Genomic DNA, 26,024 nt, shown 5'->3' on the forward strand with positions numbered 1-26,024 from the left:
TCCTGCTATGACGGTTCCTCTATGCCTCTAAGCTATGACTGTTATTCCTCAAGGAATAACACAGAACAGAAGGATCTTCCTTCTGTACTTTTACTAGACACGTTGGTATTGCAGATAATCATGTGCCATGGTCAGCGGTGTGCTTCTGTAAAGATCATGATCACAATGAGCCCAATGAAATACGCGTCGTTTTCCTACGCATTCTACTATATCCAATCCTTAACCATTTAGATAACATTCTTTTACGCCGTCTTTACTAACCTTTCAAAACCAAGTGCTCAGGCAAATAGAGAAAACATTTGAACACGTAGGAAAATTCTTGGACGTCGAGACGTGTCCTAGACGCATACTAGACGCTCCATCTCAAGCCCAAACCTTGTGCGTGCAGGGGAAATGCGCTATACTGGAAGAGCAACCTGGCTCCCCAATCGAGTAAATGCTCTTTGGCCCTGCTGAAAGCTGCTCAAAAAGGAGGGACCGCAGGACTTCAAAGTTGTTCCCGAAGGATAGTCCAGTTTGATGGACTCCCCCTTCTGCGTCCTTCTGCGTCAGTAGACTTTCCCCTGAACAGACAAAAACAACCCCCCCTTAAGCGACCCTGAACGGAGTCGCTGAAAATGGGTTACCACTCCTTGCCCCTTCATTAGAGCGCTTCTCCAGCCAAGCCGACACTATTCCGGACGCGTTCGTTCACCGCCAGTGGAGTGAATCATTAGTTATCGCATTTTTATTCTTGCTTGGAAAGACTGCATTGTAGATACAACGACAGTAGACGGGTAGAAACAGTGCAGACATTGACTGTTACACTAATTTGTGGAACAGCGGTTGGGCGTCTGCTGCAGCACCGTCACCATCTTGTTTTTGCGTCGTCTCTTCTCACTCCCTCTCGCTTTAACGCGCGTCCTATCATTCGAGTTGTCGTTCGCCAAAGGCTCAAGTGTTTCAACTTCCCGAAGCTGGGGCCAAGACGAGTAGTTTCGTCTACCGAATTTCCCCACAGCTCTTCGAACTCGCTAACCTAGACTAACTCTAAGTGAAAGTTACATTAACTCGTTGAACGTGAAGAGTCACGTAGTAAAGGGAAGCAAAAAGTCACTGCAACTGAGTACGAAAGAGTAAGAGAGGGAAACTGGGCGTTCAGGACCTCACTGCTGGTCGCCTTCAGGTGGTGATCTTCGTAGTTTACAAACGTCTACCTGTGGAGTTGCTCTGTAAAGGCTGCAGTAAGTCAAACAACCGACAAAGTAGTCCCAAACATGCTCCAACCCCGAACACTTTGTCCGGCAGTTGGAATTAGCTTAAATGCAAGGTCAGTGAGATCCGTGGTAGAAACACTTCATTTTAAGCTCGGTGAATAAGCCAACCGGCAGCAGACAGACTCCCGCTAATATGCTGAGAATATCAATTTAGTCAGCGCGTCCCGTGAGGAGATGCGAAGACGAAAGGGAAAAACGCCATGTTAAACGGCCGCTGTTCAACAAAAAGCTGGTATTTACGTACTTCAATAATTGTTATAAAAGTTACTTAGACACAATACTTTCCAGTTAGTCGTGAAAAGAAAAGTATACCTTACTATAAGATATATACATTGTGAAAACCAATTTCTTATCATCATTATAGGATAGAATTGCAACGTTGAACAGCCACGTTCCTTTTCTTTTCCATGTACGACTTCGCCAGCTACGTAAAGGTACTCTCAGAAATGATGAATACTCCAGCTTATAAATACGTGCAATGCTAATGCACCACGATGTATGTGTTTTTTCGCTTTCAACATAAACAGCAATAATATACCGGGTCACACACACATTCATACTATGGCTTGATTTTCTGTCCAAATCACTGTTTCTTATTTTGAGATATCACTAGCACATGTTGGCCTTCCATTAAAATATGTACCCATTTGAAGTTGATTACTACATCTACTATACGTCCTTTGATTGACGTCGTGCTCTTTGTTGGCTTAATTTTCCATCGAATATGCCAATTAGATACTCGTTAGACATTAGACGTATTGCATATGAGATATTGATTAGCAGCGTGATAAAGCGCTTGTTACTGCATGGCACATTTCTCTGGCTGTTTGGTGCATAGCGTTTTTGTTGTTCTGCTGCGTTGCGTTGTCCGTAATGTCTTGCAGGTGAGCGCCACCAGGGGCTGCCAAAGTGGGTGGTAGGGCTGCGGCGGGGTGGAGCCGGGCACGTGCTGTGAGGTCCGTGGAGGCCGATTCATTGAAGGCCGCCAACGGAATCTCGGCGTTTTTGCAGGACCCCACAATCCAATGACGGCTGCAACAACGGCGACAGTTCGGCCTTCGGCAGCCATCCGCGGAATACAAATATCTTAACAACAACAACAGGAGCGGTGATAGCTACAGCCACGCCAAAGTCAACAGCAGAAGCAATAACCGTAACAGTGTTTGTAATTGAACGAGCTAAATCGCACGGCCCTATACGAAACTTGGGCCGCCCGTTCCTGTTCTACTCAGCGTTGTGGTTTTCATCGTTAACCATACCTATTCCGGAGCGCACGACCCACACTGCGTCGTTCGTAACTGCAGTGAAAACAATAACAGTCACCGCTGAGATAAGCGACAGTAACAACAATAACAGCAATAGTCAAAACAACTCGACTCACGTATACAGGGCTCTCACGAAAGGTCAGCTATTCGTTACCCTTTACGGCGGCTCCTTGTGGTACTGCGCAACTAAAATAATTCCGGTATCATCTAGGACAGTGCAGCGGGGATTACCTTTCTCATCGTCATTGTCGTCACCGACAGTATGGGGTTGAAACACCCTCACGTGGACGTCATTCGTGGCCATGCTTAAGGATTTCAGTGATGTCGCCATAGTTATAACTCGCGTGTTCTACAACACCACGCCGACATCAATCGTCTCCTCGACTGGACGCCTGTACCGCCTGAATTCGCCTCACGCCCAGGTCCCGTCATGACCAAGCGTTCAAACAACGTGCTCATGCTCACGTTAACCAGTCAGTATATCACCACACCCTTGAATATATCACGCACAACGAAGTTGATTTTTAGAGCAGTGATTCTAGAATTGCTGGTACGGTATAGTGATTCATAGCAGGGTGCATTCGGTTGTAAAGCGTTTGCTAGCGACGTCCATATCACAGGGGGCGTATTGACGGATGCGACTTTGTCGTCGGTCACTTTTTTCTGTCAAGATATTTCTGACGTATTCGCAATAATCCGCACCGTTCCGGACTGTTCTCGCACATCATCTTGTTTGTCAAGTGTGATAATTGGTCGTATCATCCATATGATCGATGTGCTTGAATTAGTAGAATTAGCAAACGTTTGTACACAAAAGCACTACGCCAGCACTGGCCGCCACTCTTACATTCGTTGTCTAACTATTTTTCAAGTTTTTTTTTTTTATTTAGTAATTACTCGGTGTAGATTTAGACTATATGCATGATCACAAACGCATAAAGAATCGCTATTAGTAGTACAAAAGTGCGTTCATTTTCAATTCTAAAAGCATCTTTAAGTTGCTGTCCGCGATGTAATGCTGCTGAATCGGAATCGTTATAGGTAATCAAGCAAGTCTGTACGAAACAACAGTTTTATCGAATATTTATGGAGTATAGGGGCTCCAAAAGTATTCGGTTGCCCTGTTATCTAGGCAAACCTACCTGAATATTAAAACAGAAGAAAAATGACTAAAACAAAACACTTTTTACAGACGACAATGCTATAAAGATACCTACTTAGGATACACGATAAAATTCATTTGCGATACGTAAAAACACAAACCTGCAGACTAAAGGGCTGTAGTATTTGTAGTTGTTTTTCTTTTATTTACTACGCTACAAAGCTGAAATCATAGAATAGAAGACGGGCGAACTTGCAAAAGTTTTAGCGGAGGACAATAAATCATAGTATAAAATGTAGGGTGGGTATTTCCTAGAATGTGGTTAGCCATTCATCGATCTAAGACAACGAAAACCTTGGAGAAGCAGCATACAATGAGGCTCCGCGAGTCGAGACAGTGCAAGGGGAAACGCCTGGGGTTGTGGAGCGGGGGTATGGTAAATCGAAAAAAGTGCCGTAAATTCAAAAATTGCTGTTGGGTTAGAGAGATTGTACCTGTCTAAAATGGCGACAAACGTCTATAGCAAAACAAGATATCATGACCATGAGTTTGTAATAACTTTGGGTAAATGTGGGAGATCGAACAATATAATATTTGGAAAATAATTCCAAAAGGCCTTCCTCCCTCCCGTCGCGGCTACTGACGCGAAAAATTATATATATGTATATATAGAACCAAACACAGTTGCTGAGGGCGCGATTCTACAAAAAAAAAAAAAAAAAAAACGACAGACCTCAAGGCGACCCTTTCTTTCATGGACACAAATGTTTTTATATACAAATGCGAACTCCAGTCGCTTTATTCAGCCTCAAACATTTTCCAAAAAATTCATACAGGAATCGACCTGCTTTTTGTAGTCGGAACGATCCGAGCGTTTGATGTAAATAGTATTTTCAACGACTTAGTCTGTTAGAGGGTACTTAATTGGAAAAAAAAACAAGAAGAAGAAGAAGAAGAAAACGACTTATTGAGTGCTGGTGGGACCTGTATGTCGTTCTTTATTAGCACTTGGAAAATTTTATTAGGTCACGCTATTTTTACTCCATTTCGTCTTCTATTGTCGAAATTAAAAGTGGCTTACACCTTCGGTAAATGGCCATCGTCCTCGTAACCTTTAAATAGCTACGAACACTGTTAAGAACGCTCGTCCTATCTTTGACACTGTTATTTCCCTTCGACACACAACCTCTTCACGGAACTTTGTTTAGCTTTTGCGTTGTTTCTTGCGACCAGCGTACTAAACAAATACCAACAAAGATAAAATCTAGCTTATATTCATTGACAATTCAGCTAGTCTATTTGTGGATTCGTCTGACATCTCTGCCTATGTGCTAGAGTCAATGATACTATCGAACCATGGTAAATGAATGAAACCATAATCTGTGAATGAATACCTTTCGCATGCTTAAAAGCAATGTTGTTTGTTTAATTGTGTCTCCTCTCCTAAATAAATAACTATATCAGCTATTTTTTTTTACAAAATGTCAATGTGTGATGATTGCTGATTAAGAAAATATGCCCCACTTGATCACTGACAGCCCTCTGCTTCGTTACTCAGGATTTTATATATATATATATATATATATATATATATATATATATATATATATATATATGCAAGTATACAGCACTGTGTACAGCCAGGAGGTCAAATACTATAAACTTGAGAAACCTATATTTGTACAAGAAAACGATTTTTATTTCGAGCTTATTAAAACAGGACCTATCCTGTCGCATACATTACTGTCAGAACATGAAAAAAATGCCAAATGTGATGTTGTAAAGAAGGTTTCGTTTCTATATTAGAGGTAAACTATAGAGTATTTAGATGTCCGGCAGTTAATTTAACTGAGGTAAAAATATACCGTCTATATAGATATATATATATATATAAATATATATATATATATATATATATATATATATATATATATATAGTGTATTCTTCTAGCTAGATCTAGAAAAATTCATTAGTGCGTCGAAGATCACACTGTGTGTAGTTAGTCAGAGAAGATTTTTTTATCATAGGAAGTTTCATAGTTAGGACCAATTCAGCACGTATTCCTTGTATCTACCCTCCGTTTATTCTAAAAAGCCGGACACGAAAAACCTGAGTACATAGCCACACACTAACCGTGAATAAAGACTATTCAAGGACCAATTTTAGACTATACTTTTGGACCGGCTCCTATGCTATGCAACGTATCATTATTAATAGACTGCAATATTTCATAATTGAAACACTTATTAGTGTGCAGATTGAAGCCAGTAGGGGCATAATCTGACTACTATTTAGGTCAATGCATTAGCAAAAACCCCAGTTAATAATGCATTCAACCCAATACCTCTCCAAGTGGGTAAACTAAGACGACCTGCCTTGCGGTAGAAGCAGAGAAAGCTCAATGCAAAAAGTCATTTGCTTATTTTGGACGCATATCTAACCAGACTGTTTTGTCGGATCGCGCTTCAAGAGTTCTAGACCTCAACCCGCTCGAGAGAGGGTTACCTACTTTATTTCGCTTTAGGCGATCGATGGCTGTAATCAAGCAGGACACATTTTGCATTTTCAATCGCTTCACTCAGTTTCCTTTCGTGAATTCTGTTCGAACTTGTTTTAAAAATTTCCGCTCCACCAGAGCAACTAATTAAAGGGGGTCGAGGGGGATGGTGAGGCTTTGCGTCTCGAAGTTTCCACCAACCATGGAAAAGTCTAGTCTTTTTGTTATCCTTCGAAAAAAAAATTAGCGCAAGTTGGTCAAATAATAGATCTTTCGGTCGATCTTTTTAGGCGTCGTTTATTGTACAAAACACCATTTCGAAAATGCCGAGCTCAGTATGCATACGTTGAGAATCAATGCAGGCCTATTAAACTGCTAGGTTTAAGATTTTTGAGTGAACAAATACTTCCCAGTTCGGCTCAGGTCCACAACCTGCCCAATTCAAAATTTTAGGCAAGCCTGAATAACTCAACAAGTCAAAGGAAATCCTTATTGGTTTGTAGGATAGAGAAAGTACGCTCGAACTACGTCGATCACTTTTAGATAAATGTTCCATGGCGCACGATTACGGAATGGTAAATGAGAAATTCTTAGGGAAAAAGCTTGCAAAGTGTTCAGTTACCTCTGAATCGTCCATAAAAAGGGTCAAGAATGTGGCCTAGAAAAAAAAGCCTAAAATTTTTTCGTCATATAGTATGTTCGCATATTGTTTGAGCAATATCGGTACACAAGAACAAGAAGACACGCGTTGATTACTGTTTTTCGTGACCTTATGTACAAGAGCGCCCCTGTTTATGGTCATTGTGGAAACAAGAATTCAGCTGAGTACACATTAAAATGCATACCCAACCTCTCTGTTTTAGTTAATTTTGGACGATACTGCAGAGTGGCAAGGAATAATGGGTTTATCTGACTATTCAAGGTATATGGATTGTCTATAGAGAGTCGCAAGTATAGTATGGATGTCGAAGTTCAAAGAAACTCTATCTGACTGGCATCCTCTCCGTGCGGAGACGTCATTTAGAAAAAAAAAAAAAAACGTATTTTTATGTGTTACAACATGCAAATTGCGCTTCATTCAAAACTCTTCTAATTTTATTTTTTATTATAATTTGTAATGGAAATGCGCGGCCATCGAGACACGAAAAGCTGTTTGCAGTGGCAATCGAGTCTTGGCACATTGCTCATGCGGCTGCAATTGGGCGCTTTTGAAACACTCGGCGGGACCATCTCAGTACCCCTTCATTAATGATTCTTAGGAGTTGTACTAGACATTTAATCTTGTCTAAGTCTTTTGGTAATACTTTGTCGACTATAACAGCCCACATGTAACTGACATTTGGGAAACTTTTCCTTAGCGTCACATATATCTAGGCACCAAGAGATCATTTTTTTAGGTAGCTATTTCTCTAGCTATTAACAATGTCGTTTGGTGGGCGCTCGGACATGCCGAATACACACAGGACAGGACGGCTGACAGTCGAAAAAAAACAAGGTATACAACTAGGCAACCGCTAAATACGTTGAAACAGCATTTGTACTTACTAAACACCAACATCCTTTTTTAATGGTAAGTCTACCCCTTTTTAATACTTTCCAAAGTTATCTTTCCTTGCTGTGAATCTAGCTTTCTTCCGCCCTGTATAATCATGTAAAAGGTCCATTCCGAACCACTGTTAGAAGTGGAATTCTTAGATCTTGTCCTCTAGCGTCGAGTCTGCGTTGAATGTATGATAGATTTTGACTTGTTCTTTTTTCAGTCGATGTTTTGTTTAATTTACATAATTTTTCCTCAGAGAACTTATGTTCAACATATTTTCATAACTCAATACTACTCTGCAATTAACTTAATCAGTAATTCGGTACAATTCGGTTGAAATCCATTGTTCAGCTCAGATTGATTGCCCTGGTTTTTCTACGAGGTCTTTTCTCCGAGGCGCTTCCTTCCTCTTGTACGTTTGTGACACGCATACGTTACATGCATTATGTAAACTGCACGTTCCGGCTGCTATATATACTAATGTCCTATTTGTAAGCGTCTGTCGATGGACCGCGACTGACGTCCTTTGCATACCGTGTGAATCAATGCTTTTGTGAGTGCAGTCCTCTAAGTTTATTACAACCCGTTTGGGCCACACCATGTAGTTACTATTGTTTTTCTTGATCCAAATGTTTTTGCTATAACTGGTCGGCGATATCATCATTTGCGGTGTCGTCTTTTATACGTCATACCGTGAGCCCCGCATTTGGGTGACCTTTGTTTTGGTTGCGATCGTGGGCATCGTTTTTCTCGGTTTCAGATAGATATTTATGACGTCCTCTAGAGGGAGAGCAGGGATTGGCAACGCCTCCTTTATCGTACGTAATCGCTTTAGGGTTTTCGCTGCTGGTGTTCAAATTGACCTTTCGGCAAGCAAAATTTGAATTAGCAAGTGCTTACATCTAATTAGTTTAATCGATGCCTTATCCGCAGAAATTCTGTGAATGTCAGTAGGGATCATATCATACTTACTAAATACGAAGTTTGTGGATACCAGGGTCAAGAGACCTAAAACTATTTTACCACATGAGTTTAACGTTGTTAGTTTTTAACCTGTCAGATTGCTTATATATTCCAAGACGTAATAGATTGTAGAGTCTAGGAATGTCTGTGTTACACGCTTAGCTACACAGGGATAGATTTCTCACGTGACTCTGAACCTTCTTGTTAGCAGATGACCTAATTTGGAAGCTCATGCATTTACACATTCGGTTGCAGTACACAATTTTCCTGTAGCTTGAAGAACAACATTGGGAAATTCTGGTTAGTCCAATTTTCGTTTCGAAAGCTCCTGAGCATAAACATTGACTTTTTGGACATAATTAGTATAGAATATAAATAATTTTATCTAACGCGGCTTTGTACCTAGGGCTTGCTTCGTCTGCTCCGTAACTATGACGTAGGTACCCACTGGACTTGTAAAATGGGAGCTGAGTTAACAATTCTTCTAGTTAGTTCAGATTGGATGACTCCATCATCAGGATACTACGGGAGCCTAGAACCCTGTGGGACAGTTTTGCCCACACCTGAAATAGACATCACAAATAGGATTGGGGAAGGCACCCCTTCCCGAGAAACTTTTTCGTTTCCCACCATTTCAATTTTACTAAGTACCCCAACGAACTCAAAATAGAGTTTCCGGCCGCGAAGACAATGTCAATTGTTCGTCGAACCTTCCGTTTCTAGAAATCTCGTTGTCACCCAGAGCCGCAGTGTTTTTATGCGAATAATTTAGAGAATTATATGCTTCTTTAACCCTAAAGAAGACCGTAAGGACATGCTTGTGTCTGGCTTTAGCCTAGAGATTTAGAGCGTTGTCTTGGGCTAACTGAAGTCTGTATATGTCGACACATCACTTGGTAAGATGCACTTAGCTCATAAGACATTTAATAGCCGACGGAAAATATTCTTTCGTGTAAGGTCTCGACAATCACCCGGTACGACCGAAGCTAAAACCTATTTCTACCGTATTTAAATAACGGCGCTCTTCTGCCGTACCTTCAATCATGTAACGACGCGCCGCATTTTCGTACATTACTCACACTACGCAGTAGCGCCGCGCGCCCTTGCAACTGGTTTCTGTGCAGCATGTCGGTTCATGCAGTTTGCAGCCAGGTCAAGTTCGCACTGGATGAAGATCCCAACGATTCCTTGAACCTCACAACACATTACTATTTCAGTTGTCCCTAGTTATGCCTGATTTACTGATGCTGTTTAATTAGTAGCTTGCCAATAACTCGTACATCTCGTTTCAATACAAGTGGACGCTTTACGTTGGCAACATTTGCGTTTTTCATTCATTTCGAGACATCTTTAAGAGACGTGTTCCTTGGTACTGTCCACATGGACCAATGTTCTAATTTTTTGTTGAAGTGTTTGCTTGCATATTTGACTATGTCTATCTTCTTCAATTCAAAGACGACATAATCAACGAGAATCTAGACATCATTCTCGGGATACACAGATCTTTTACAACGTCCATTTCTCTCGCGTTATCTGATGTGAGCATTCTACATCGCCCAGTCTTCCCTATACAAGTTTCGATGTGGATATATTTTTATCGTTGCAGCATTTCTCCAGTCCGCAGGCAGTACGGCTTCAGATTTCAGACAGAAAGCCTTGCCTTGAATTCATCCTCATCGCTTCCTGTGGTTTTTGCTCTCTCGGTCTTGCGGAAGCACGTCCTAACCAAAATAAGCAGGCCAAGAATCGCGAAGACATCTCGGCGCCATCTCCCTTTTCTCAATACTCCTCCAGCTAGCAAAACTCGATGGGCCTCTAGCTTAGGCCAGGGTTGCTGTGTCTTGCCTCGCCTCCCGCTACTCCACCAGAAACATCCACCAAAGCGGTCGCCAACCCCTACGGACCTCCCTATCTGCTCTGCTGTCCCCATTTTTTATCTCAAAAAAGTGGCTTGCTTCTCGATCAATTGATGTCCTTGCTTCATTTTGACGCTTACTCGTGGCTGAGGGAAGACATACAGGGAGGGGCCGAACGAAGCGCGGCCTGAGTATCGGGGCGGCCGCTTTACGCTATCCGGTCCTTTGCTGCTCTTTTTCCATTCACTTGGCCAAAACAGCAGCAGCTGTAGTGGCGGCGCCGACAGCCCGCTGCACGTAGCTGTGTGATCGCTTCCCCACGGAAAGCATGCAGGCTTGGCTGGCCCACAAATCTACCCCTCTTTCCCTCTCGGCACCCTTGTCCCTGCTACGAGAACTGCAACGACCGCAAACGAAAGTGAGTCAAAATTGTTGGAAGCAGTAAGTCCTCCAGCGGACGACTTCGCTGGCAGAGATGTAAAAATGTTGCAGGAGGCATGCTATATTTAAGCGCATTGCATGTGTTGAGGCGCAGGCGGCACCGAAAGACGTTCTACTTATCCACAATACGCGCATTTTTGAGTAAGAGTACTGCGCCAGGACGCCGCAGGTTTGCGACCTGCTCCTAGTGCTTTAGCATCCTCTTTTTTTTACATTTAGGTTTCGTCTCAATCGCACTCACATATTGTACAATGATGACAGAATGTACGAAGTAGTGACGGCTGCGTTGGGTGCTGCCGTAATATCATCACTAAAGGAATTCAAAGATTGGTGGTCGGCGCTTCACGATCTGCGACAGGGCAGTCGAACTATGGGAAGGCATCAGGAACGCTGGCGACCACCAGACAAGCACGATTCCACCGATCCTTGATCTGGTTCAGTTTTGTTTAGCGCTAGTCTTCGTTATAACGCGCACATTTTTCAGCCCAGAAGGGGAAACTTTCTGGGTAGGACCAGTGGAGTCTTGCGTGTAAGGGGTGCGTCCTTGACGAGCACGATACCGTTTGGCGGATTTACCCCTGAAATTTTTCGAACAATGAACAGTGCCATGTCTCTGTGAGTGTGTTAGTTAGCAAACAAGAAGGAGATTGTTAATGGCACGATAGTATTGCAAGGGTGATACGAGCTGCATATGTACGTATTTGATAAGGGCTCTAGCGGGGAAAGTGTGTTAGCAGTTTGACAAAGAGCATGCGCTCTGTCAGTTCACGTCACTGTCGAAAATTTGCTATCTATTTTGTTCGATTATACGTGTCGTATCTCGGTAAGCAGTGAATGCTCCCACTGCACTTATAATCAATTTACAAAGTTCACTTTCAGAGTAAATGCGCAGACAGCGAACCCATCGCTCGACACTCTGTCCCAGTCCTTTTATTCGTGTTGAGAGCCAGTCAACCTTCAGACTAAGTAAAGATTATGCCTTTTCAAAACACGCACGCAATTCATCGATTTGGAGGCAAGCTGCCTCAAACTTGATTCGAAATATGTATAGAGCTAGCACATATATTTACAACTTACTTACGGCCAAGTTAAACTTTATAATTCACAATAATCAAATTAAAGTCGTTCTGTAGTTTAAGTACTAATTTCCGATTGACGTTGTTTAATCGACTATAGTCATTGTTCTTAGGATGCCATCGTTACTAACTATCTACTTGATATGCGCAGTGCCTGTCTTAATAAGGCGGCTCGTTCTTTCGTCACACACCATCAGTTGCTTATTGACCAGATCACGACAGCTGATCGTTCCATATCATTTCTTATCAGCGCGCATACACATATATATATATATATATAGGCGCCTAACTTTTCTTTTCCGGTGGGAAAAAGCGAACGAGGCCTGCTACTTTTCTTACCTCGCAAAGGTCTACCGACCCGTACAGGCACTCCGTCTAGTCCAGGCGCAACAGCAAACAACTAACCTATTTAGTTGTGTCTCTTCTGGTATGTGCTTGCCACACTCGACATTCTTCGCTGTCACGCCAGAAACGACAAGTCAAACCAGAAGTAAGGTCAGTACTGCTAGCCATTGTAGTGATGCTTATAGGTGAATTTGTGTGATAACGATGAACCTGTACCCAATATAGTCCACTATACACTAGGCTGACTGGCGGAAGAAATGTAAAGAGCCGGCTTACTTCGAAAGGGACCAACCAAACACCGCTTTAACACGAAAAGCCATAGATCTAAAAGGGACGGGCGTGGGCTCTTCCTGAAAGTCGCCCGTAGCACCTTTCTGCGTAGAAAAGAAAACTCCTTTGAGATTGGACGTCGGCTTAGTTGCGGATCGTGCAGGTGCAACGGCCATTTCGCTATCCCCTTCGTGGTGCACGACCATGTACTATAGTATCTGGCGCGCTCTTTAGAGTTGGGGGTTCGCTATGGAGATATAGGGAGACGCCCGGCAAGGAATGTGGTGGTTGCCTTTCTAGGGCTGAGCGGAAGTCTGGTGAATCCGCCTAACAGAGGCAGGTCTCTGGGCCGGGGAACAAGAAAAGCCGTCTGAGCTCGTTTCTCTCGCTTTTCCTGACGCCCTAAATGCCTTAAATAGTGCCGGTCTATCCCTTCTTCACTGGTCCCCCGGCATCTTAGCCAAAAGACGAGTTATCAGCTGCTTTATGGCGGCTTGTCGCCATCACTGAATGGTGCGAGGCCAGTAGCGGCGGCTTGGTTTGTTTAACGTAATTTGTTTAGTTTATCTGACTACAAGCACCCGGTGAGGGAGTAGATTCTGCCAGAAGCACGACAGGCGTCTATGGCAGTGGAAGAGTTTCCCAGGGGTTCTACATAAATAAGAGGAGATCTCGTTCGAAGCGATCTGTAGAATAAAGGACGGACGGATATAGCCACAGTCCGCTCCTTGTAAAAGTAGCAGAAGCAAAGAAGAGATATTCGCCGAGAGGAGTCGTGCGGTTGCTTCAATTGCCGTGGCTGGCATACAAAACGCGCGTACTAGGCATTTTTTATTCGAGGGCATATGATCCAGGGTTTGAGGTAACGGCGGCAGTACTAGGGCGTGAGTATGCGCTAGCGGGAGAAATGGAACGCTGAACGACTAAGAGTACTGGCCATCATTTCGCCTCTTCGCTTTTCATACTAGCCACACGATTTCTCGGCTTTGTGGCCAGCGAACCCATACGTAATGCTGCTGGCTACCCAGCTGTAGTTATGCTGATGTTGCTCGCTCGGTCGTTCGGTTATGAACCGAGCTTTGGGAACACTACGGAAACTAGCCATAGCAGAAGACGGCCGGTAATACCTAGCCTCCAGCAACAACGGCCACATTCCACCCGCTGTTTCAGTGCCCATTGTGAATGCGTCCGTTTGCTAGCCGGCGGACGATGAACTTTCGCTAGCCACAGACAGACGTTTAACTTTTTTTTTTTTTTCGTATCATGACATTATTATATCAAACACGCATGGAGTGAACCGGACGGCGGACGGTCAATAAAAACAACGCACACAGTGAAGCAGGGTTACCGGAAGAAACGGCAGACGGAATTATCAGTATCACCGCTATCATCAGCAGTTCTAGTACGTTTCTGCCTACCTCGCTAAGCATATGTCAGCTCAGTCAGATGTAAAAGAGATCATATATTTATGCTTTCCGTGTGCTTGTATTTGCGTTAAAGAAAAAAAAAAAGTAAACTCTGGCTATACAGTGTGTTTGGGATAAATTGGGACGTATTTTGGCGGGATATTTATCTTTGCAGTGGAGCTGAGCTAGTTCCCTTTGGAAGGAAACCATGGATTTATCAAGACGAGGGTTCGCAAATGGGTTTCATTCAGAATATGAACGAAAATCAGCTATTGTTCGACGCCTTCACCCCGAACAAGCTTCTACCGAGACATAAAGCTTTCGCGATTCCTAACGTATTATTATCGAAAATTCAAAATCACTGGTTTCATTGTGTGCGGCCTGTTTGGCCAAGGCTTGGGAGTGACGCTATTAAAAACTTACTTTGAAATCTAGAGGCGTTGTCAACATACTCTATGGGCAATATAGAAGCCGCTAAAAGCAGTCACAGTATAAGCACGTTCGTGAAGAATGTTTTTTTCAAGCACAGGCAAAAATCTTCTCCGGTTATATTTTCCGTTATACCAATTTCGACTCTGTTCATCTCTATATATATACTCACAAATTTTAGCAGAGCCATAACTAGAGACGTAAACGTAGATTGATTATGTTCCTTTATTATAGGTTATAAGGCCATCAAAGGCTTCCTAAAATCTCTTAGATGCTTCCTAAATGACCGGTATTTTTTAATTATTTCTTGATTCTGCTTAGCTATAAGTGTTCCTGTTGGCGTGTGCTGTCTACAGGTTCTTTTCAGTTCTATAATCCTTAATCTTTGTCTCACATCTAGCCTATTAAAGTCTAGACCTTATGAAGACCCTTAGAACATAGGTCGTCCGGTAAATACGTTTACAGTGACGCTTCAACTAAAGGGTCTACAATAATGGCGTGCTATTGGAAAAGTTACGGAGCAGCTAACAGTCGTGCCACTCATGATATCCATAGAATTCGCTAAACAACAGGGTACGTCAAACAATGATCCGCGATCGCAATTGGTCATACAAGTCATTAATAATCCAATGGCAGCGGTAAATGAAGAAAGCTGTAAATGTTTCAATTACAAGCCCTCCACAAACTGGTCACCTATTCAGCCGCACAATAATAATACATTAAGCCAAACGAAAACTATTCCCATCCAATGACAGATGACCGTTCAGTGAACGTATGACCGGAGAACTCGTTGGCGATAGCGAGTTCATCTATACGAAAAAACGTTGACGTTGCAATTTGACAACGGTCAGTAAGTATCAACACGTTATAACAATGGCCTTCGTTAACAAAAAATACAGTACCTAATACATTGTGAAACATACATCAAATCATACGCGCCACAATGTTTGGCCTAGTTATTTAAATTTAATCGTCCTAACGCGAGCTAGTGTGCTTCCTTACGAGTTCTCAACGAGTACTTATGTGGCGTATCTAATTATAAGGTACGTCACCATATTGTACATTATATTACATCTAGTATTTTTTTTCTGTCTCTGCGGACCGTTTCATTTGGCCCATTGCTGAAACTGCCACTGGTAATAAAATTAATGAAGACTGCAGCTCTAAGCAAGCAATACATTTTAGGCATCAAACTGCATGTACGCGTGTCTGCGCACATGCAGAAGATAACGGTGCTTTTGGTCGAAACGAGATGCACTTAAATACACAGTTATCTGCGTAAGTTAAACGGTGTCATTCTTGATGCGTTTACTGAGTCAGGACGGTGCCCAGGTGAGTAGATCTGTGGGTGTCCTCAAATGAACGGCGCACCGTGTCGTGCCTCCGTACGGTGGGATGTAAAGGAACAGAACAGAGGCAGAAGCATCAGCCAGACAACCAGTCTGACAAGCCGGATTCATGAAGGTCACCGTCTAAGCGTCTGCCTTTCCAACCAGCTGTCACTAAAAAGAAGTGATTCTACCGTAGGTCTTCTTACCAGCTATGGTTCTGGGCCTGATAGGATTTTCTGCAGCCTCAAACTTTCTTTAGCCCACACGACTGCCCTTGTGCTCGAAGCCCAGGGGTAGTCGCGTCAGCAATGACATGAGCGCAGGCGTATTTCGACGTCAGCTACAGGCACATCACGGACGGCGTTACTGGTTATATAATACTTGATAGTTGCCGTGAAGGACAGCAGCTTAAACCCACTGATATTCCATGGCTGCTCGAGCTCATCCGGAAAAATATCCCGATTAGCTGATTTGCTTGAACTGACAGCCTATTTACTGAACAGTTTCTTTCAACAAAATGAATAGGTACGCGAATGAATTTGCGCTGACTCCTGACTTTGTCCTAGCCCTTGCTAGGTTAAGCTAGACGTCCTGACGATATCGGTGTACTAAAGTGATGGAGAAATGTACAAATGACGATTTCAGAAATTAATATCAAATATATAGCAGGATAGCAAATGCCATTCGTCTGTTGAGTACGTCTTGTACAAATATATTAACTTTATTAACTACTGAACTTACCTCTTGCATGATTAGTTCTCCTCAGTTATGAGCAAACATGCTATAGAAAAATGCGTTGATATTTTTACCGTGCTCGTTACTGCTGTTATTATAAACTGTTGCTCTTTTTTAGCTCTAACCATTATTGGTTATAGCTGATTCCGAGCGAGATGAGTGACACTACGAGAGATAAAATAACCAATGCATACTGACTTGATTACCAACATTACCTAACCTTACCAAGAATAAAGTAAAGGTAGCGGCAAGCTTCGTCGCTCAACTCCGTACACTCTCGTTTAGGTCTATCTTCTGGGCTGGCGTCTCTATAGAGGTGGGTCGTGACTGATATCGAAAAGTAACTGTTAAACAGCGCCGGCAACGGGCCTAGTTGTTGCAATTGGCTAGAGGACACCAGCGACAGGTTATGAACTCGCAGAAGTTACGCTCGACGGAGCGAGTCAGGCCGGGGACAACAAGGTACAGATGCGTAGGTGGGCCAAACAATAAATCAAGAGGCAGAAGGGGCTTAAGAGAGTGAAGTGGAGAGCGCGATACGCGTATGCATAACTACATGTGTGAGCAAATTCTACGTTGACCACTAGAGCTCTACAAAACATGTGTATTTGCATTTTCTGGAGATTTTGTCGCTTACGCTTGATGGAAGTCAAGCAAGGTGAAGATATTGTAATGGGGATCAGGGATATTTTTTGGTCATTTTTCGTCTATACTTAAAATTTCGACGCATACAATACGCGCTTTTCTCACTGAAATTGTGACGTAACAGATGACGCGACTCTCCGACGAGCAAATCGTAGAAGTTTTGCTTGTGATGCACGATATTTACTATATACATATATATATATATAACGTACAGAAAGGAAGCAGGGAAAGCCAAAGAATAGTACAGTAGAAATTGAAGAATATACTGCAATCACCGTAGAAATTACCGTGATATCATGGCTATCAGGCTTCAAGACTCAGAGTACCTCTCCTTAGGTAGACCGTACGTTTTACTACTAGAATGTTTGAGGAAACACGTATTGTACTTTTAGATTTTTACGGCATGGACGTAAATATTATTCTTTAGTACTACAATGGCAGGTGAGAAGTATGATTATAAGAAGACATTCTGGGCCAAGATTAACATTAATGATGCTAGTAACTTTTGTAGAAGTGGCTATTGTCAGTTTAATATTTATGTATTTGCCCCCCGAACTTTGCCCGATTAACTCTGATTTTAAGCGGATGCCAGTCGATCAAAAATGCCATGTGCGATTTTCTGCTAAAATAGCCAACGTCGAATTTGTGAAGGTCACTTTTGTGTTAATAATAGGCGTAAGGCGAGGTTCGATATGAATCTTATTCAATTTTCCCATTGAAATGTACTTTTATTGCATTAAGGCAGAACGATTAATGAAATACGTATACATTTTGGCAGATCGTGTAATTACCAAGTGAAAAATAGTCGTTGCAGTACAGTTTCGTGTCATCCATCGTATATATTATGTTTTTGTACTTACAAAAAAATAGATGGTTTACGTATATAATCACATATGAGCATATATTGAATACAACCAGAAAATTACTTTGGCGCTTTGTAGAATTGCATTTCAATCTATATGGAGCCCGGAAAATAAGAAGGCATCATTTCCAATAATAGTCCGCACGCAAGAAACTTATTATACCACAGATCAGTGGATATGCCGCAAGAGCCACAAGACGCCGTCCCACGTTGACTTCACGCAAAACGAGCTACCCAGTGTTTTCTGGTGACTCGCGAGAAAGAAAAGTTCGCTGTTTTATTGAATATTTTAAACGCAGTATATTACACACGCGCTATAGGCACACGTACATTAGGCTCATAAGTGCAGCGTCGACTTACATACAGCGTTTTTTTGGGGCCGAAATAAACGTTATAGCTAAAAAGACCGCAACCCCTCATCTATATGTTTTGTCATTGGCTTGCCTTTCACTATTCTGGACAAAAGAAACTTGTTTGGGAAGACAACGGAACACGTTGTCAGATAGCGTATTGGGCCTGAGCTACTTTCATATGCATGAACCGTTTTCGCCCTATCATCTATACAACTCATCACATAGATACGATCGCTACCCGCCCAAAGGGATTCCAATAATGCGGGCTCCCGTGCTTCCCGATGAAGCGAACATACCTTCCTGGTCTATTTTTCGGCACAAAACGGGGAAAAAGCAAAAGCAATCAGTTAACCACCGCATGAAACATCACTAAATCACATGAAGGAGGTAAGCCTAAAGGAGAATGGTCGAATAAGTAGGGAAAGGGATTCATCGGCGGATCAGTGAAGGGTCAATCTTGTCAGCTCTGTCAGTGTGACATCAGAAGCGCTGAGGAAGTGGGGGTATCAAGAACCTTTTTGTCAAGTAACGATTAAAAGGTACCAAACAAAAATTACTTCCTGTTTTAGTACTTAGTGCTATTACCACAAGCTGTTCCCGTCTCATGCTTGGGTGGGTCTGTTGGGTCCAGATTGTGTTAGATAGCTCAACCATATGACATGTTCAAGAAAATCCATTGAAAAAAGGCGTATCAAATAACATAGCTGCTAATATTGTAAATTAATATTACAGCTAATTATCGAGCCTTGAATTTCATGAATGAGCTTCATAGCATGACCTCATCAGGATTTTCTAAGGCAGACGGCACAACTGCTCCGTTTTGCGTCACAACAACGGTTCAAGTAAGAATGCTTTTAAATTTATTAAATCGGAAAGGTTTTCTAAGGGATCTACGAACCATGAAGCGATTATATTCTTTGGGTACGTGACTAAAGAGTCGCACGTTTTTGACGTGCTTTAGCGTATATGTCGTTAAGACATAGATCTCACGAATACCATTATGGTTCGACACATGAAAATGTAAAAAAAAAATCGATAAAAACATGGCTTGATAAGGTGCTTGCCTTTACAAGAAGCTATTCAATATAGAAAAACCCACTTAACGGCAACTTAGGATAGTTCTTTGCCATATGCGTGAACCAATAATATGTAGATTTTACATTATGACATAGTATAGCGGTTAATTCCGAATATATGCGTACTTATTTGCTATGGCGAGTAAAGCTAGCGGAAATGTTCATTTCACGGTTTGGGTCGATCGTCGCTCCGCATAGATTTGTCTATTCCTTATATATTGTCGCATTATGCTTTCGTTAGCTACGTTAAGCAATGGTATCTCTTCGATCCTTCGAATCAGCTCAAGGTCTCATGGGATAGTACCAGAAATAGTACCTAACGCAATTTGTACACACTGCCCATCATACGACATCCCTCAAGGCACACCGTAGCGTTTTCACTTGCTTTCTATTCACTATTTCATCGTTCTTTCCTCTTGATTTGGCTTCCGCTGACGGCATCCAGCCTCGAGAGCAGTACACGTCACAATATAATTTGCAACACAATATAAGGGTAGTGGATTATATTATCACTATTAGGACTGTTATTGGTTGTAGACATAATCTAGTGCTTTTTTCTGGCCTCATCCAGCGCCGAGGGTTTCGACGGCAAGTTGAACTTCGCTACTTTGCAAATAGAATTTATGTGACGGGAAGTAGCTCTTGTACACTCTCTTGTGCATGATATCATGTAATAATGCATAAGTTATTGAAAAATCTGCAAACTCAGGACCGCATTGATTTGTGAGTGTCCTGCGGGATTAGAAAAGGGGATTTCGTGGATCGAGGTCCTCGGCAGCACAGTCAACGGCACTCAGCTTGTATCTCATCAGTTATAGTTGCAAAACATCCGTTATAACCACATGCCTGCCAGAGCTGTCAAAGAGTTCGGTTCGCTGTTCGTTACGTACACGGGCTTCTCAAGGTCTTGCCGCGGGGGGCCGGCCCCCAGTAGCAGAACAAACACACACATACGTTGATACATAACTTTTAAATGGCAAAATCAGTTAACATTCTACGTCTTTTTCTCACTCTTTATCGCAGTTACTCTTTCGTTAATAGGGCTTCCCTATTTCTGTCATCTCCTTGACGGAGTTTTGAAGATCAATAACTTGACAGAGTTATTCTAACGGTCTCTTGATTCTTGACTTACGGTGAAATCGTTTTGTCACGTTGCAGTGATCAGAAAGCCTTTTGGCAAAATACTGTAGGCCACATGGAGGTATTGGCACAACATTGAGAGAATCTAGTGTTTGTAGAAAAACATCATTAAAGCGACGTTATGTCATAAGACAGTGGTGAGCTAACTTAGAATCGGGTAAAAATCAATGGCAGCTTAAGTTTTAAGCTTCATCAATAAACAATCAGCCTTATCTAACACAGGAATAACGATTTAGTGTTGTTCGTTCGATCTAAACGGACCTCACAGAGCATCAGTTGTATATTAAGTACTGTATATTAGTAGTATTTTATATATTTGTCTATTTATATACTTGTAGTAAGTATTTTAATACAAGACGGAGGTCTTTTTCAGAGCATAGACTATTTTACCACTGTTGCCGCAATGCAACAGATTGAAGGCTATTAATTACCGAGTATTTAACACGTAGTTACTCGTTAACTTTGTATGGTCCCTTTCTACAACAACACCTACCGAGCTCATCTTATGCTTCGCCGATAAAGTCATGATGCACTTAATGAGTTTTTGGATATCCTTAATCTAAATATACTTGTCTATAAGCTTGTTTCCTATTGTCAGCTCCATAGATATCACATCCTAATGTAGCAACGTGCGTGTTTGTTGCCTTCGAGTGTGATTTCAGTTCATACGAGCTTTTCTCGCCCATCACGGGGCCGCACCACAAGCACGGTGTAACTGTTTTTTCCTGCTGTATCGCCTACCTGCGTATCTCCTCAATATGTACTGTTCGTACAGCACATCCCTGCCTATGAGGCAGGTAATATGGGTCGATCGAGAAAGAGCGAGCTTATCTACGCCTAACGCTTAGCCCAGCTTTAGTTAGTACTCGGACGTCGCATAGCAGTGTGGTAATAATGTTCAATGGTCTTCGAAGGGGTTTTATCGATGCAGAGGATGTGCAGATCACCTTCTTCTGCATTATATTTCGTTAGAAGACTACCGATCGAAAGGTTAGCTATTCATCTTACCAACAGTAAGGTACTTTCAACTGAAATCCATCGTACCAGGGGGTATCGACCTATCCAATATATCTATCCAGAGTATACTAATGATCCGAAATCTTGCATAATTTTGTTAGTACGCGTAATAAAACATATACTGAACTACAATTGTTCTCGCGAATGATTTTTTAATATTTTTTTGCTTCGAGCGTATAAAGGCTACGACGTATCGCTTTGGCTGTATCGGCAAATGAAGCCTACGGTGTACAAATAATGCTGACGATACGTAGGATGCGCAGATTTGTGACGCGGCATGTAAAAGCCAGAACTAACCGATAACTATCGATAATTTAACTTCCAATTAATCTGTCGCTCAGAAACAATTTACCTAGAAGTTCTGGGATCTACGCTTTAAAAACAATTTTTGTTTAACAGTAATAGTGGCGAATCGTGAAGTGCTAGTTCGAAGCAATGAAACATGAAGAGCATCATCTCCTGTTTAGCCTACTAAGGTATAATTATTTGGAGATATTATCTAGCAGAAAGTATATTACCTCATTTTAGTCAATAAAGAGCTCGTTTTATAGGGCGTATTACAAAACCAGCTTAATTATATGGTGGCCGGTAAAAACAAGCACATATGTAATTTTTTATAACAACATAAGGCAGTCTATGAGACAAGCATTATCTCAATGGATGTTATTAATACAAGTACACGAACGATGTGAGCAAACCTTTTCGCTCACCGATGATTAACGCTGAACGTAAACAGCTTGATTTCATTTCAACATGATGATTACATGTTAAACTGAATGTAGAAATAGACAAATTGGATAGAGGAGTAGCAATAATCGGAGAGAAATATACATTGAAGTATACTAGGGGACAATTAAATGTAGCAAGTTCTATTTAAACCGTTAAGCCTTCCTCAACAAACCAATCAGATGACCGCTACAATTAAATCCTTCAGCAGACATGCCCATTTTTTGCCCTACAATAGAATTATGCTCTACAAGACATTGTCTACGTTTAACAGTGAACTAACTACGTACTTAAAACGAAACTGGGGTCTTTTCATAATCAATGGCATAATTTACATCCAACCAAGAGAATCGATATCATTGATTAGTATCCTCCATATAGAGACATTCCATATCTCTCAGTGGCTTTTTTACAAGGCTTTCATTGCCTTGCTGTTGTTTATTCCCTCGTTGCGTTGGTTTCTATCCTGCACCCAGCGAACAGATCCGGCTGACGCCCGCCTCCCCCTTGAGGGATCCGAGCAATCTGTGTACCTTATTTAGGGTCTGTATGCGAACAAATCTCAGTACAGGCACTCTTCTTCCCTTTGCAAACTTCGTTCGTTGCAGCTTCTCCTGCATTCCGCTGTCAACGGGTCGGTACTGTATTGTCAAGCACTTTCGATCTACTATACGAGGGTTCTGTCTGTATTTATATAGACGATTGTGCTTGCTGGCTAGTTACAGAACTGTCCAAATCGCTGCCACCCAGCGCCACCATGGCTGCCTGGCCGCTACGACGCCATTGAGTCGTGGCAAGGTGCTGCTGGAACAATTCATTTTCATGTGTCTGATATTACACTAGTTATTTATATAAAGTTAGTTAGTTAGCTTTCGCCGTCTGATGATCAGATGCGTCAAGGCATCTATGAGACATGGAAATGTCCGAGCAACAACACGAAACAGAGGGTCGACATCATCTGTGTTAAATTGTCCCTTAATAATACTTACCTCAGTGAGTGAAGCTGTATACTAAGTTCCACGTACGCTTGACTCGTATGGTAAGCAGTAGCATTTCATATACATGGCATCGGTCTATCTTTATCTATGAACAGAGAGGTCTCGTTAGTTCTTATGGAGACCCTGTTCATTTCATTCTCGTGCAAGATCCATAACTGGTGAAATCAGTATTGTTAGCTTGTTCAGCCCAACCTAAATTGACTTCAGACCTGCTAATCCTAAACTCAAATTTTGGATCAAACCCGCGTCAGGTTCTACGTTATACGTTGGCAGAGTCAGCGCGTTATTTTGTTGCGTAGCTTCGGTGTCAGTGATATACACGATTTAGTATTTTCGTTTATCAGCCTGCTTCGATCGTCCTCTAACGTGACGCTTGTTCGATTTCACCGATTTAGATACTCGACTGTTATTTCTTAATCATTCTGTGACTCTGACGAAAGTATTCCACAGCCTTGTCAATCATTGTCGGTCTATATTACTAATAAACCGTTAATACGCTACTGTTAACCTGTAGATGTTATCCCACAGCAATGCCATGACTTTCAAAAATCCATGAAAACATCAAGTCTCTGACAAACGAAGGAAGTCAAATTTTCAAAACTTTTTGAACCAGCAGTAATTTTGCTTGTTTGATAGCATATTCACCGTAATTTTCACTGCCTAAGGTTTTACGTTTTGACGCCTTATAATGCACGCGTCTTACACGTAAACGTTGATGACTACAGATATAAATAGCTATACGCTGCGATCTTCACTGGATTATATTACCCATAGGATTTGTCTGCTACCTCAGACGGGTGCAGGTATCGCGCAGGCAAAGTTAATAAGAATAAAATAAAGTAGACGACGATCAACATCCATAGTTCTTCATACGGAGCATCGAAGAATTTTAAGAGCCTGACTCAGTCTCGCGTTTTATATTCTTGGGTATTAGCTGTTGTGGAAGTTTCAAGGCTGACGCTCTTTGGCTTTTTCGAAGTAGTAATCGTATCGGTAGTGGTGATAGCGGTAACCTTTGTTGTGACGCTTTTTTCGCTTGGTTATTCGGCATTCATTGTCTGAGTTAGGCCAGAATGCCCAGTCCGACTTTCAGCTTCTTCTAAGTTCAGTTCAGTTCTCAAAAAGCACTCAGATATTGGCGTTCTGTTGATCGTTCGTGACTTGGCAAGTACACGGGAAGAAAATACGACAGTGCCTGCTTTTCAACCAGCACCGTAGCCTGTCTACTCCATTGCTGAGCTACTCGACCGTTAGGGTACTCGATTAGCCATCCGTCGTTCGCCTACCGCGAACGCTTTGGCCTGCAGCTAACAAGCGTCAATGCCTAAGAACGCAACGTTTTACGGTTTAAGGTTTTTTTTTTATCTCACTTTTCTCCGTTGTGTAACTAATGTACCCTTTGGTTCATCAAGCATTGATTGGCTGACCGCTCGATCGTGGACGCAGGCATATTGTACCGCGATAGGTAGGCTAAGGTACGATGGCTGTGATCCTAAGTTAAGGCCGCGAATGGCGGAACGAGAGACGACGGTGCTGTCCTCTGTTGCGTACCTCAAGTTGCGCCATCTGGGCTGTGGTAGCCTCCGTCATTGCTCCTGCAAGCAGGCTTTCATAGAGCTCAAGCGATGACTGAATGAGCATCGTTCCAGAGGTTGCCGCTGCTGAAAACCGGAAATACTATGCCCATCTCTTTAGCACGTCCAGGATGAGCTGTCAGACAGTGTACGTGGTAGTGGAATAACTGGATAGGATACATTCACGAAGATATGCATATAACGGTGCGTGCCTGTCTTCGACCACCGTATTGTGCGTGTAACTAAAGGGTAGACTTCGTTATACGGCAAATTGTTAATGGTTGATTAGAGGTGATTTTGGCGCTTCGGAGAGAATTGCTGTTAAAAAAACGTATTGCTAGTTTTCTTAATATAAAATTCACTCATAGGACCAAATGAGCCAAGTGAGTTACTTGAGTGTGTACGCAGCTAGTATGAATGAAATGAAAGCAAGTATTGAACATTTAGGCTAAAAAAGAGTCATCTAATTTTATGTTTAGTCAACGCATTCTAATGCAATACAACGTTATAGCAAGTTGCCGTATTAGCACCCAAGCCAAGGTAGAGCGTTTGGTAGGCCCTTTCTGGCCAAGGGGCATACAGACGCGGCAGACCAAGAAGGGTCTCACAGCTGCAGTGATACACCAGCACAGAATTTCCGCTTCTCTAGCAGTAGGCGATACAAACAAAAAAGCAGTCTTGTGATTTCGAACATAGGATGAAGCAGCTGATTTACCTCGTCCGTTTGCTCGTTTGGAAGCGGCGCTATATCCTTTTCTGGAGTTCCTGTGACACTTCTCGTTTAGCCTCCAACCCTCGAAGAGGGAAACTCTTGCATTCCATCTGTAAGTTCTCTGTAAGCAAAGTTACAACGCGGGGCAGTCTACTGATAAGGCGAGCAGGCGATCGGCGACCGATACCCCTATCTAGAAATAGAAAAAGGCCAGGCAAAATCTTACATTTCAATCGTTTGGTTTAGCCTCTGTTTCTCGGCTATTACTTCTGCCAAGGCTCCCTGCTTTTGAAAATAGTGTTTCTTATCGTTGTATCCGAAATCTCTTTTTTCACACTTGGTCGTTTTATTCTCCGGATGTGCTTGATCTCTACCCCTCCTCGAAGACTCTTTCCATGCAGTTGTACG

The 26,024-nt window shown here is 42.2% G+C and overlaps 1 protein-coding gene across 3 annotated transcripts in view; it reads left to right on the forward strand.

Annotated features, from left to right (window-relative positions):
• The window catches only part of Camta (Calmodulin-binding transcription activator), a 223,923-nt gene that overhangs the window by 54,102 nt on the left and 143,797 nt on the right, over positions 1 to 26,024 (forward strand). For 2 of the 3 annotated variants that reach the window (XM_022811596.2, XM_086992296.1), the window contains exon 2: positions 2,141 to 2,994. The exons of the other annotated variant lie outside the window; for it this stretch is intronic. In XM_022811596.2, coding sequence (XP_022667331.1) covers positions 2,952 to 2,994 — 43 coding nt within the window. In that variant the 5' untranslated portion in view covers positions 2,141 to 2,951. The remainder of the gene's footprint in view (positions 1 to 2,140; positions 2,995 to 26,024) is intronic. 3 annotated transcript variants of the gene reach the window in all.

The sequence above is a fragment of the Varroa destructor genome, unplaced genomic scaffold, assembly GCF_002443255.2.
Source record: "Varroa destructor unplaced genomic scaffold, Vdes_3.0 BEIS01000006.1, whole genome shotgun sequence".
Classification (NCBI taxonomy): Eukaryota; Metazoa; Arthropoda; class Arachnida; order Mesostigmata; family Varroidae; genus Varroa; species Varroa destructor.